At 43.5% G+C, this 13,707-nt stretch overlaps 1 protein-coding gene across 4 annotated transcripts in view; it reads left to right on the plus strand.

Annotated features, from left to right (window-relative positions):
• RAB11FIP4 (RAB11 family interacting protein 4) overlaps nucleotides 1-13,707 on the plus strand; it is a 139,258-nt gene that overhangs the window by 112,043 nt on the left and 13,508 nt on the right. For 3 of the 4 annotated variants that reach the window (XM_069799247.1, XM_069799249.1, XM_069799250.1), the window contains 10 exons: nucleotides 3,273-3,464; nucleotides 5,014-5,148; nucleotides 6,636-6,671; nucleotides 7,605-7,704; nucleotides 8,118-8,221; nucleotides 10,538-10,678; nucleotides 11,229-11,310; nucleotides 11,577-11,714; nucleotides 12,223-12,381; nucleotides 12,738-12,881. In XM_069799247.1, coding sequence (XP_069655348.1) covers nucleotides 3,273-3,464; nucleotides 5,014-5,148; nucleotides 6,636-6,671; nucleotides 7,605-7,704; nucleotides 8,118-8,221; nucleotides 10,538-10,678; nucleotides 11,229-11,310; nucleotides 11,577-11,714; nucleotides 12,223-12,381; nucleotides 12,738-12,881 — 1,231 coding nt within the window. The remainder of the gene's footprint in view (nucleotides 1-3,272; nucleotides 3,465-5,013; nucleotides 5,149-6,635; nucleotides 6,672-7,604; nucleotides 7,705-8,117; nucleotides 8,222-10,537; nucleotides 10,679-11,228; nucleotides 11,311-11,576; nucleotides 11,715-12,222; nucleotides 12,382-12,737; nucleotides 12,882-13,707) is intronic. The other variant, XM_069799248.1, reaches the window with a different exon arrangement.

Here is a 13,707-nt window from a genome sequence, read left to right on the forward strand (position 1 = left end):
CGTTTAGTTATCTGAAGATGTGGGCTCTGATGATTTGCTTTGCAGCTCCATGTACCAAGTTAATTCTGTGTGTTTCTAATTTTTCATAACCTTTAGTGTGCAACAGTAAATTGTGCTTAACACAGGGTGTCCTGGCATGTGTGTGTGTAACCATCGTTTGCTGTTAACACAAGAGCGTCTCTGTAATCCTAACTTGACTCTTCCCAGGTGTGTACCTGGGGGTGTTGGTAAAAGCTGGCGTGGGGGGAAAAGGACCCAATTTGATTTAATCCTGCTTTGGACTGAGTTAATGCGGTACCACAGGACAGAGCTCAGCTGGGCATGCTTTGTAAGTCTCTGCCCTGTCTTCTGTATTTTTGGCTTGTTGTCTTGATTTGTGCCTCTTGAGCTTCCTTCATTGCTAAGGCAGTCCTCTTTCTCTCTCCTGGGCCTCCTTGGATGCTCTCTGTGCAGCCTCATTCCTACCCTCCTCCTGGATTTCTCAGCTAGCTGAGATCTGGCTTTCTCCCATTTGCCCAAGCAATCCCAGAGACTTTGTCAAGATAATTCCAGTTTTCATCAGCTCTTTATCAAACTTGTCGCCTTTCCTTGCTATTCCCAGTTCTTCAAAGCACCTATCCTTGCAGTGACTGACTTTTACCCATACTGTGTTTGAAATGAGTATCTTTCCTCCCAGCTGTGCCATTCAGGGTCTTGTGAAGGGGGTAGGGGAGGCATTGTGTATCCTGTACCCTCCTTCTAGGCAGGGCAAGAACTACTAAGAGCTACTGTGCTGCTACTAATAGATCTTGGTTTATCCTCTGAGGCCTCCTCAGCTTTGGTAAATCTGTGGGAAGACACTTGGGAAGCTTCATGCTCTTGTGTTAAAAGACATGATAGAGATTTTTAGCTTGGCCAAACCATGATACCTGCCTGTTGAAGAAGCAGGTGGGTTGTGTATCAGGTGTGTCAGGCCTCTGTGAAGTCCTGCTCTGAAGAAGAGGAAGTAGCTTTAAAAAAAAAAAAAGCAAAACAAATTTGAAAGCTTCCTTCAGGAAGTGTTAGAATGGGGAAAAACAGCTGGTTTTAGCAACTCCCTTGAAAATGACTCTGCAATTCCTCGACAGTTTCCAGCCTGCAGCTGGTTATGAGTTCAGGATCTACCCTGAGCATAGACTGTTTCAACCTAAGCAGTTTAAAGTTTGGCAAAGCTTACAAATAACTACAAATTAAAAGTTCTAAGCAACATTACCAGGTGGGTCCAGCAGTGGTAACTGTCTGCATAGCTGCCATAAAAGAAACTTAGCCAGGCAATGCATGAGGGATAACGGGCTACTGAACTCCAGTCTGTTGGCAAGTGGTGATGTTCCAGGACTATTATGCTGGAAAGTGGATTTTGTGGACAAGTATATGTTACCATCCCAACTGAGGACTGGTCAATTATGTCCATCCCTGGTGGAAGTGTTATGAGGAGCTTCTTCCTAAACTACCTTGGTGTAACAACATTGAGATGCAAACAGCAGTTGCAGTTAACACAGATCAGAGTCACCCAAAAACTTATCAATACATAGTATGTCTGTGGCACAGCAGCTCTTTATGAATAGCTGTTAGTGTGATGTGTTGAGCTTCTCACTAATCCAACTCCCAGCCAAGGAGCCTTGTTAGATACGTTTGATCTATTTCTAGTATGAGTATTCCTATCTTCATGATCTTCATCCTTTAATAGCGTGCCAGGCTTGACTTGCCCTAATTTCTGTTAATGTGAATTAGATAAATGAATTGCAGGTTATAAATGGATCTCATCAAAACAGGAGAAACAAAAGAGCATACATCTGAAACATTGGCAGGCTTCCTCTTCTACTAATTGCTTTTGGAGGGAAGGGATATGCAAATAATGCTTGCACCATCCGCCAAAGAAACACTGTTGCATCTCTTGTTTACAGCTCACTAGTGTTACAGGAAGATAAATCTCCCTGTCTCCAAAGTGCAGGGCATGGTTAAGAGGCTCAAGGTAGACTCGAAAGAAACTTAGGAGGTAATATTGTTGAGCTGCTAGAGAACAACATCAACTGGGGGCTACTGTCCCATGGCTCAGCTAGTGGAGTTGAAGATATAAACACTGTGCACTGAAGCAAAGGGAGTAAAAAAATTTAACCCAATGTGCACCAAGTGTCAGCAGATTGAATCAGTGCCTTGTCTGTGTTGCAGAGGTGCGCTGGATTCTGCTTTTTAGTAGGAACAGTAATGTGTCAGGCAACTGCAGGGCTTCACAAGTGGAGTGTGTGTTTCAGGCCTTAGATGTACGTTTTCTGTAAAAAGAAGTTTGTTCATAAGAACTTGTACGTGAATTTACTGGCTTGTCTGTTTGAATGCCTTACTGAGGCGGGAGCTGAGCAAATCTGTGTAAAGTATCTGCCTCTGCAAGATAGCATACTGCATGACTGCAGGGTAGTCTGGACTCTGGGCAGGAGAATCACTGTGCACCCTCTGCAGCAAACTTGCTCTGTTGTATTAGATGTGATGTGCTCAAAACTGGTCTGCCAGCTGTTTTCCTCTGGTGCCTGGCTCTGTTGATCTATTTACCTATATGCCCTCCTTCTCTGAGATCACAGGGTCCTGCCATTCCCTACCTGTTTGACATTATCTTAGGTACTTCTCTGGTAGTAAAGCAGCCTTTTCTTGTGGGCCATATCTCCTCTGAAAGACACATTTTGTCACAATGGAAGGAAAGGCAGGAACTCAGCCTCCGTTAGGTCACATCAAGAGCTTTAGTGACTCTCTGGCATGCAGTGAGCTGAAGTTTGTTTCTGACCACACAAAGGAGAGTGACTGAAACTTGTGAGGTGTGGGAGAGAGTTTATGGGGTTTACTGGGAAACTCTGATTGTGGAATAGAGCGACAGCCTCTGTCTTTCTTGTACATGTTCCTCTCACTATCCCATGCATTTCGGAGTTGTCTGCACAGCTCCTGCATTCAGAGCAGAAGTCCCATAAGCAGCGGTCTTCACCTCCACGTGGAAATGATGGCTGAGGATTGTTGAGGTGTGCTCTTTAAAGTGAGGTGGTTTGTGCTGATCCAAACCTGTCTCACAGGTAGCTTGTTCATAGATTCTCGTGCTCTTGTCTTTCAAGGCAGTGTGTCAAGTGCACATCAGATGTATTTAGCACTTTTTTAGCACTAAGTAAGTGGGTTACAATTTCAAATGAGGGAACAAGCTGTAAAGGTGGAAGATTCCGTGTGAGGTGAGATGCTATCAAAGTCGGCCTTCGAGACGTTTTGACCTCTTGTTTCAGGTCAAGTCCTCACAACCCTTCTGCAGCATCTGACCTCTCAACTTATTCCACCGCCTCTCTGATCAGTAATGAAGAACAGTTTGAAGACTATGGGGAAGGAGATGATGTGGATTTTACTCCCAGTAGCCCCTGCCCTGATGATGAGACCAGAACCAACGCCTACTCTGACCTTGGCTCATCTGTATCTTCCAGGTTGCTCCTTATTCATTAACAAACAATTTTTCAATTTTGTTCTTCTCTGAGTATGGGTGACCATACCAGAGTTTACACTGGTTACATAGACTCGCCTTAAAAGCAAAATGTTATCCGTTCATTTTCTGCCTTCCAATTGACAGGCAACATTTAATAATAACAGCTATAGCAAATATGTTGTTTCTGATAACCTCTGTTGGGTTCTGTTGAAATAACTGGGCTGTTTTGCTTGTAGAGGTTTCTTTCTATTGCAGACAGTAGATTTCACAGTTAGGGGCTAGTATTGGAAGCTATCTGCTGCAAGCTGGACACCAGCTTAGCGCTATGCACCAGCCTTTGTACAGTGAAGACGGGCAAGAGAGCTGTTTCTCTTCAGTGTTATGATACTACAAATCCTTAGCACTAACCTGTAAGGTGAATTGCTGTATAAGGACAGGGGTTTGTTTGAAGCAAGCATCCATATTGACTTTGAATGTCTTGGAGAACATAAGCAAGTAGCTGCTGTCTGTTAGGAGCTGGAAATGCCACTACAGTCCACTGGTTTCCTGCATGTGACCTCAGTCTCTGTAGCTCTTACGTCCTGTGACCAAGTCAGCTGCTGATTTTAAAATCCTTCCCCAAGTAAGGGAATGGGTGAGCAGGGTTGGGGAAGAGCCGAGCATGAAGATGCTCTAGGATTTGTCTGCTTGGATCCATAGCACATGAAGGTCTTGTGCTTCATTGCTAATAGAGGACAGGCTCACTGCATACCTCTGTTCCGCATGCAACCCCCATGTGCTACCATCTGTTTCAAGCACTTCTGCAATCCAACCTTGCCACCTCTGTCATGCATGCAGAGCCAGCATCCCTCTCCACTGCCCCTTCATGATGATGGCTTGTGTCCTTCATCCCCTGTTTCCTCAGGTTTATGCAGCCCTTTCCATTCTCATTCCTGGGGCTCTGCGCACTTCATGCCATGATTGCTCTCTTTTATTTGAGTTTATTTTCCCTTTATCATGCCAAGAGCTACTGTTACCTTGTTACCTCCTCCTTAGACCTATGTCCACTTCTCCCTTCCTCCTCATTCTAGGGTTCCTTCCGTCCTACCATCTGAGGGGCTTTGTGTGACTTCTTCTTACCAGACCACTCTGTTTTTCATCTTCCTGTCTTTCTCTTGGAGAAAAGACTCTTCAGGTTGCATGCCAGGCTCTAGTGGGAAGATGAGCAAAATGAGAGGGGGACATTGCTGAGATGGAACATACTAATGTAGCTGCTTTTGCTACATGCATCGCATGGGCTCTGTATACCTTTTGCTATTCTTCCAGTCACCCAAACTGATTCTTTCCACTGACACCCAGAACACGTCCTCTGTAAAGCCTCAACTGAGACAGGCAGACTTGCCCTAAGACTAGCATTCTCCATCATCAGCTCAAAGTTAGATGAGCTGTGGATAGAGGTGGTTCCCTAAGTCCCTTGTCTGTGATTCTGACACACAGACACACAGTCAAGAAGAAAACCTGTTGTGAGTTGGTTACTATAGCCAGTAACATCTCTCCTTTCCTGCAAACAGTGCTGGCCAAACACCCCGAAAAATGAGGCATGTTTATAACAGCGAGTTACTGGATGTTTACTGCTCACAGTGCTGCAAAAAGATAAATCTACTCAACGATTTGGAAGCCAGGCTGAAAAACTTGAAAGCAAACAGGTAAGCAGCCTATTGCACTGCTTTTAGCAACGCCCCCTTGAAATGGGAGTAGCTAGTAGCAGGAGGAGAGGAAGACAGACCCCTCTCCTTCACTGTATCCCATTCTGTCTTACACATGTGGTGTTCTTACCAAACGGTAAGGAATTCAGACCTTGACATCTAGCCTGAACTAAAATGCTGTTCTTCATTAGCTAGTAAGTATTTTTCTGACTTAAGGTGCAGACAGCACTAATAAACTCAAATATTTTAACCAGTGAGCAATTTTGATTGCAGAGTGAGAGTGATATTTCCAGGAATTTTTTCCAGGAAGTGAGGTCTGCTGTGCTGCTTAGTGCAAATCTACAGTTAGCTACTGTTTTCTCCAGGTGGGAAGGAGTGATCTGGCAGATCCTTAGCTAATGCATATAACCTTACATACACCTCTCGTAAAGCTATTGGTCAGCAGAGGTACTTCATTCCTGTGGGATTTTTTTTGTCCTCAAAGGAACTTGGAAAAATGATGAATCCTATGGCAGAAGTTACTTTTGGGGTTCTTTGCAGTTCCAGCTTTTTCCTTACATTTCTATCTCTGCCACTCCATCCACCTCTAAACTGTGCTGAGCACTTGGAAAGAGTCCAGTGCTTCCAACAATCATCTAGGATTTTTGAAGGAAATTATTTGGTGGGCTTCTAGCTCCCCCTAGAAACTGAATGTAAATCCTGCCTGTCTGCATAATCCTTGGCACAGAGTGCACTGCACTGCTTCTTCTCTTGATGACACAGCAGCATAGTACTTGATATGAACAATGTTCCTGCCCTAGCAAGGAGTCTGCTAACACCCAGACCATGACTGGCTAGGGCTTTCGTAATTTTATGAGTGAGGCTGTATATACCTGGCTGAAAGAGAGTGAAGCTCTGTCAAAGAGCTATGTGTCACTGCACACAGAGAGGTGACATCCTCTTATCGAGAGATGCAGCTGGATATTTTGATTTGGTTCTAGTGCTGTTGTCTGGAGTCTGGTCCTTCATTTCAATAGTACTGCTTTGTGGCTGCAAAAAGGAACTGTAAAAATGGAAAGCACCTCAGTTCCTGTGCTGAACTGGGAAGTGTTGTGGCGAAGGATAAACCACCTTTTACACAATCATCTAAAAACTGGAAATCCAGATTAAATGTCCATCACTAACTCAGCGTCCCTTTGTTGTGTTTCTAATGTTAGTTTTGCTCTGATTTACACTGACAAATCTCTGCTAAATATAACAGTACTTGCAAATTGACTTATTAATGATCACAGTAATTTGTGGCTCCACTCATCTTCACATTGTTGGTAACTGCAGCTTTTGATTAAGTTGCCTAAGAATATTGTTCACGGAATCATTTTTTTAACTTCACTAAAAAAGTCAATACTATGTTTAATTGTGCAATTCAGCTGGAGTTTAACTTAAGATTGAATCCAACACTGGTCAAATAAGTGTTTAATTCCTGTATCATTCCTTCTGTATCCATGTAGCCCTAACAGGAAAATATCAAGCACAGCTTTTGGAAGGTAAGAGTCTTCAACTTTTTTATGAATACATGTGGAATCAGCTGTAACAGTTCCCTAAGTGGGGGTCAGGGGTCAGAGGAGCAATAAGTTTAGGAAAATAAAAATGTGCCAAGACAAGTTTTCAAAGGAAGGGGCCTGTATTTGGATAGGGATGTTACAGAATATGGAAGCCGCTGCTAGTCTTGGAGCAGGCCCCTGAACTGGAAAGAGCTGTGTTAAGAACATAAGATAGTTGCTTCCTTGTCTGCCAACTTTCTTTCTTTATACTGCTATTCCATCAGTCCAGCTATTGCTTCTTTTGCCCTCATAATGTGGGCCTTTTTGTCATCGTTGTTGTTGTTGTTGCCAAAATGCAAAGGAAAGCAAGAGCATCCCTTTAAAAAGGACATACAGAATTGTGATCTTCCTTTGACTGAATGAACCAGCCCTGGGCTGGGGAGGGCTGTAAGTTTCAAGAATATTTTAGATAATCTCCAGTGTTATGTATTCTGACACTATTCTGTAGTCGAAACTGCTTGAGATTTCTTTTTTTTTTAAAGAAGTTCTTACTGTATGGAATTTTCTAGATTAACTGTACGAACCAGTGCACAGTAGTGACCTTATTCTAAATTTCTAATAAGGCAAATAGTCAGTACACAGTGTGAATAAGGCCAAGTAGTTTTTAAACTGTGTTAATGCTGGTAGCAGATCCTATCAAAAGCAACAAAGAACACACACCCTAGAACTAATGTCAATGATTGTGCTCAGTATGACTTCATTTAGCTACCAGTCTCTTGCAAGACTTGTGCTTAAACTGTTGTAATTGTCACTGAAATGACTGCACAGATTTTAGCATCGGATGTTCAAAGTACAAAGCCAGCCCTGTAAGACAGTACCCAGACTCTTTCTTCTCCATCCTCATCAAGCAAAGTAACTATCCTTCCGATCTTTCAGACAACTCTTCCACAACAGTAACTTCAGCAGCAGTAATGGCAGCACAGAAGACCTGTTCAGAGACAGTATAGACTCCTGTGATAATGATATCACTGAAAAGGTGAGAAGCTGTGTGCATTGCGATTAATGTACCCAACAAAACCCTGCTGGAGACGTGCATCAATTAACAAAGTTCTCTTGCTCACGATTACCAGTGATCTGAAGTAACTCATTCAAAATGTCCTTGATACTCCATTAATATTATGACTTTGCTTCACAAAAATGCAAGAACTGTGCAAGTACAGATCTAGGCATTGTGTTGGTACTTCTTTACTGCGTATTTGCATTGATCACCTTCATGGAAGATGCAGGGTCTGGGGAACTCAGAATTTCAGATCTTAATTTCGCTGCTGGCTTTGCTGGGAGGTATGCCCCCTTTAAAAAGGGTAGATTAGCTAAATGCCAGTTAGGAACAGTGAAGGGGTGTATGAAGAGAGATTCAAACTCTCAGTTCTTTTCCACTTCTCCTTCCAGGTAACGTACCTAGAAAAAAAGGTGACAGAACTGGAGAATGATAGCCTGACAAATGGTGACCTGAAGAGCAAACTGAAACAAGAGAACACACAGCTAGTTCACAGGTAATAAAGCATGGAGCCAGTTCTCTTTATCATGTCAGAACAAAGCTAGAACAAAGTTGTAGGGAAGGAACATCTCTACCTGTAATATATGACGAAGTCTTTTGCCTTAATGCTGACAGATAAAATAAGATAAGGCTTCATCTGAGAAGTCCCAAGTGGAATAGGGCTGCCTTGCTGAATTTTCAGCAAGCAAAGGCCTTCCAAGCAAGTTTCTTTGTACAGAGGTGTTACTGACTCATAGAGAGCAAGCTTTTCTGTTATAAGAGAGGTTACCACAGGTTTGTTTTCTTGCACGTAGCAAGAGCAGAAGGTTGGGTCATAGTCCCAACTTCTTGAGACTAAGAATGAAAGAATAATAGATGAACTAATACTAGGAAGGAAGACTAGGGAAAATGTGAGCCCTCTGTGGAAGGAAATGGGAGACCTAGTTACCTGGGACATGGAGAAGGCTGAGGTATTCAATGATGTTTTTGCCTCAGTCTTCATGGGCAACTGCTCTAGCCACACCACCCAAGATGCAGAAGGCAAAGGCAGGGACTGGGAGAATTAAGAACTGCCCACTGTAAGAGAAGATCAGGTTTGAGACCATCTAAGGAGCCTGAAGGTGTACAAGTCCATAGGACCTGATGAGATGCATCTGCAGGTCTTGAGGGAACTGGCAGATGAAGTGGCTAAGCCACTATCCGTCTTATTTGAGAAGTTGTGGCAGTCCGGGGAAGTTCCCACTGACTGGAAAAGGGGAAACATAACCCCCATTTTTAAAAAGGGAACTACAAGCCAGTCAGTCTCACCTCTGGGCCCAGCAAGATCATGGAGTGCATCCTCCTGGAAACTATGCTAGGGCACATGGAAAATAAGGAGGTGATTGGTGACAGCCAACATGGCTTCACTAAGGGCAAATTGTGCCTGACAAATCTGGTGGCCTTCTATGATGGAGTTACAGTGTTGGTGGATAAGGAAAGAGCAACAGATATCATCTACCTGAATTTGTGCAAAGTGTTTGACACTGTCCTGCACAACATCTCTCTAAGTTGGAGAGACACGGATTTGACGGATGGACCACTCAGTTGATAAGGATTTAGCTGGATGGTCACAGTCAAAGAGTTGCAGTCAACAGCTCGAAGTCCAAATGCAGACCAGTGATGAGTGGCATTCCTCAGGGGTTGGTATTGGGACCAGCGCTGTTTAACATCTTTGTCGGTGACATGGGCAGTGGGATTGAGTACACCCTCAGCAAGTTTGCTGACAACACCAAGCTGTGTGTTGCGGTTGAGATGCTGGAGGGAAGAGACACCATCCAGAGACCTTGACAGGCTTGAGAGGTGGGCCTGTGCGAACCTCCTGAAGTTCAACAAGGCCAAGTGCAAGGTCCTGCACATGGGTCAGGGCAATCCCAAGCACAAATACAGACTGGGCGATGAGTGGATTAGAGCAGCCCTGAGGAGAAGGACTTGGGGGTGTTGGTTGATGAGAAGCTCAACATGACCCGGCAATGTGTGTTTGCAGCCCAGAAAGGCAACCGTATCCTGGGCTGCATCAAAAGAAGCATGACCAGCAGGTCGAGGGAGGGGATTCTGCCCCTCTACTCTGCTCTCATGAGACCCCACCTGGAGTACTGCGTTCAGCTCTGAGGCCCCCAACATGAGAAAGACACGGACCTGTTGGAGCGAGTCCAGAGGAGGGCCACAAAGATGATCAGGGGACTGGAGCACCTCCCCTGTGAGGACAGGCTGAGAGAGTTGGGGTTGTTTAGCCTGGAGAAGAGAAGTCTCCAGGGAGACCTTATAGTGGCCTTCCAGTGCTTAAAGGGGGACTACAGGAAAGATGGAGAGGGACTCTTTAACAGGGATTGTAGTGATAGGATGTGGGATAATGGTTTTAAACCAAAAGAGGGTAGATTTAGATTAGATAATAGGAAAAAATTCTTTGCCGTGAGGGTGGTGAGACACTGGAACATGTTGCCCAGAGGGTTGCGGATGCCCCATCCCTGGAAGTGTTCATGGCCAGGTTGGATGGGGCTTTGAGCAACCCAGTCTAGTGGAAGGTGTCCCTGCCCATGACAGGGGGTTGGGTCTAGATGATCTTTAAGGTCCCTGCCAACCAAAACCATTCTATGATTCTACTTAATTCTATGCTTATTGGGAAGATTAAATACCAAGAGAGATATTGGGAGAGGTTAAATGCCAAGAGAGATGGTGAAGTAGAATGGAATAAAGGAATGGGGAGGAAAGAGAGAGGCAACGGAGTTGCACAATTCTTTTGTTTTTTTTAAAGTACTTGTGAAGCTGTTACTGAAATGAGATCTGGTTTCCTTAGAGTTCATGAGCTAGAAGAACTGTTGAAAGACCAAGAAACATCAGCAGAACAGACCCTGGAAGAAGAAATAAAGAGACATAGAGAAGCATATAGCAAGTATGAAAAAGAGAAAGGCACCGAAATTGAACTGCTAAACACAAGGTAACAAACATCTTGGTGTCACCCAGAACAGAGTACAAGTTCTTCTTTTCTTCATTTTTACTTTGCATATAAACGTAGGCTGTTCACAACCAGACAGTGCACAGATGGTTACACGTTAGTAGTTCTATAGAGTAGCTGTGCAGTTGCATGTCTAATGCCCAAAAGCTTGGAGGATGCTTTACATTAATGCTTTAATCCACATAGCCCATGTAGACAGCTTAGCTGGGTATTTGGCATGGATTCAAGGAGGGAATTGCGACCAGCTGTAGCAAATGCTTGTGTCTGCATTTGTTTCTTCCTGCTTAATTCTTTTTAGATACCTGTTGTTAGGACCATAAGAATCTGAGGGTCAGTGTGGTGGTTTTGGCCCTAAAAACAAAAAAATCAAAAAGCATCCAATAACTCATGATAAAAAAATACTAAGGTTAGGAATATTTTCTTGTTTGGTCTTTCTATCAAGTGCAAGTAAAGTGGCTTTTTAGAGCATGCTATTTTGCATGTCTGCATTCTTGAAGAGGCATTTGCTGTAAGTTTTTTGTTATTGACACAGGGTTCAGCAACTGGAAGAAGAAAACGGTGAGCTGAAAAGCACTGTCACACGACTGAAATCACAAACAGAGAGATTAGATGAGGTAACAAAACTCCTGAGTGCTTGAGCAATTTAACAGCAGCTTGATGTCTGTAAGAGCAAACTCATATAGTGATTGGCCCAGCTTCTTTAATTTGCCTTTCCTAAACAAGACTATTAATGGAATTGGATCATTGGTCACCTTTAGTGGCAGGAATGCACCAAGACACATGCCAGCTTATGACCAGCTGTGTCTATAGATTTGTGTTGTAAAACTGAAGGTGACTCATGCACTTGCAAGCTAGCTATGAAGTTCCCCATTTATTCTAGGAAAGGCAACGCATGTCAGATAGGTTGGAAGACACTAGTCTGCGACTGAAGGATGAGATGGATTTGTACAAGAGAATGATGGACAAGCTGCGGCAGAACAGACTGGAATTTAACAAGGAGAGGGAAGCCACACAGGAGGTAGGTGTGAAGAGGGATGTAAGACCAGGCAATCACATCTGCATGGAAGCCCATCTGAAAAAGAATGGACAGACAGGATGAACACTGCAAATACAACATCCAGTGAATGTATTACTGGATTGTGTTTCTATCAGAGGGGTACCCATAGGGTGATGAATGCTGCAGGAATACCTAATAAATGGCAATCCCTGACCCAAAGGGTTTACAACTCTTTGAGAACTTGCAGCCTTGAATGTGTTCCCTAACATTTTCTTTACTATGTTTGCAAGGGGAATTATGCCTCTCAGACTGAGGCTTAGAGATCAGAGCCACTTCCAGCTCCGAAGCGGTTTAAGTGACCTGTGCTTCCATAGAAGAGCAAGTGGCTGTATTGTAGGACTATCCAGCCTCAGTCAGGCTCACAGAGTGCTTCTGTCAGAATGCAGAGGTGCAGCACAGAGATGGCTGCTGCCGGGGGGGGCTGGTTGTGCAGGGATGGGAGAGACATGGCCTGCTTGCATGCCCACAGCTCATTGAAGACTTGAGAAAGGAACTGGAGCACTTGCAGCTGTACAAGCTGGAATGTGAGCGTCCTGGACGTGGGAGAAGTTCTTCATCCAGTGTGAGTGAATTCAACGCCAAAACCAGAGAGGTGGAAATGGAGCATGAAATAAAACGGCTGAAGCAGGTGAGCAGGGAAGGGCCTCTTGATCCATGTGAAATGTATAGGACTGCTTTGAAAAATGCCTATAGCTGCAACACCTAGCACACTGCCTTTAGGTTTTGTTCCCCCCTTCTCACACAAGCACAAGACCCGCATTGCATCTGTCTAGGACTTCTTTGCACAGGCAATATAAATAGTGCAAATAGGAAACACCTGTGATGCAGGCAGGGAGGATTTATCACTGGTGGTGAGAGAGTTGCTGTTAGCTTGCAGCCTTACCGCATATCATCCAAGCTACCTGTGATTTTAAAAATGTATTTATTTTTTAATGAAACCTTGTAGGAAGAACTCAAAAGCAATGTCTTTTCACCCTTAAATAGGAGAATCAAAAACTTCGTGACCAAAATGATGATCTTAATGGACAGATCCTAAGTCTTAGTCTTTATGAAGCTAAAAATCTCTTCGCAACGCAAACAAAAGCCCAGTCACTGGCTGCTGAAATTGATTCTGCATCAAGAGATGAGGTAATACGCTTTTTTAATCAAGTACTACATCCAAAAATATGCATTTTTCAATGTAATAAACTGTCAAGGTTGAACTATCTGAAGCTGACAAATGAACAACAGAAAAATCTGCTTTGCTAGGAGTTCAGGAATGTTAGAAGATTGCCTTAAATCTAACAGTGGTTTTGGGTGCTCCTTTTAATATAAGTCTTCCATTTGTGTCTCAAAAAATTGGAATTATTAGAATCTGGGTGAACAGTTTTACAATGGATTTTAACATATTCTATCTTACAGGGATATTATAACATCAATTTCATACAGAAATTGTCATAGCTAGTTACTTAAATTTTTACTTTCTGTTCTAGATTAAGTTCTAAGTTACTTCAGCAACAAGCTCTCACTTAGACCTAAATTTGAGCTATATATTCCCTGTAGCAGAGCTGAATTCTTGGAGAAAGTAGGTAGTGTGCAAATAATAATCTGGTAATGCTTTGGAAGGTATTGTAGCAGACCCATTTGTATGTGGGCTGAGTCAAGCTGGTATAGCTCCCTTTAAGCTCCAGGACAGATCATGAGATCAGGCCAATAGATACATAAGAGCTCCCAGAGAAAAAGACAGGTTAGTGATGAAGGAGACTAAAAGGAATTGTTTGCCTTTTATGCTTTATTTCTTCTGGACAGAACTTCCCCTTTCTTCTTCAAAAGGAGTCCCGAGACAGACCTTTTTACCCAATCTGTACTTGAATGATGACCCTGTTAGCCTTAGTTCCTGGGTAGTCTTTTGAAGTGAAGTGCATACCTGAGTCTTCTGCTGAACCAGAGCACTGTGAAGAAAGGCTGTTTAATT

The sequence above is a fragment of the Haliaeetus albicilla genome, chromosome 12 (assembly GCF_947461875.1).
Source record: "Haliaeetus albicilla chromosome 12, bHalAlb1.1, whole genome shotgun sequence".
Classification (NCBI taxonomy): domain Eukaryota; kingdom Metazoa; phylum Chordata; class Aves; order Accipitriformes; family Accipitridae; genus Haliaeetus; species Haliaeetus albicilla.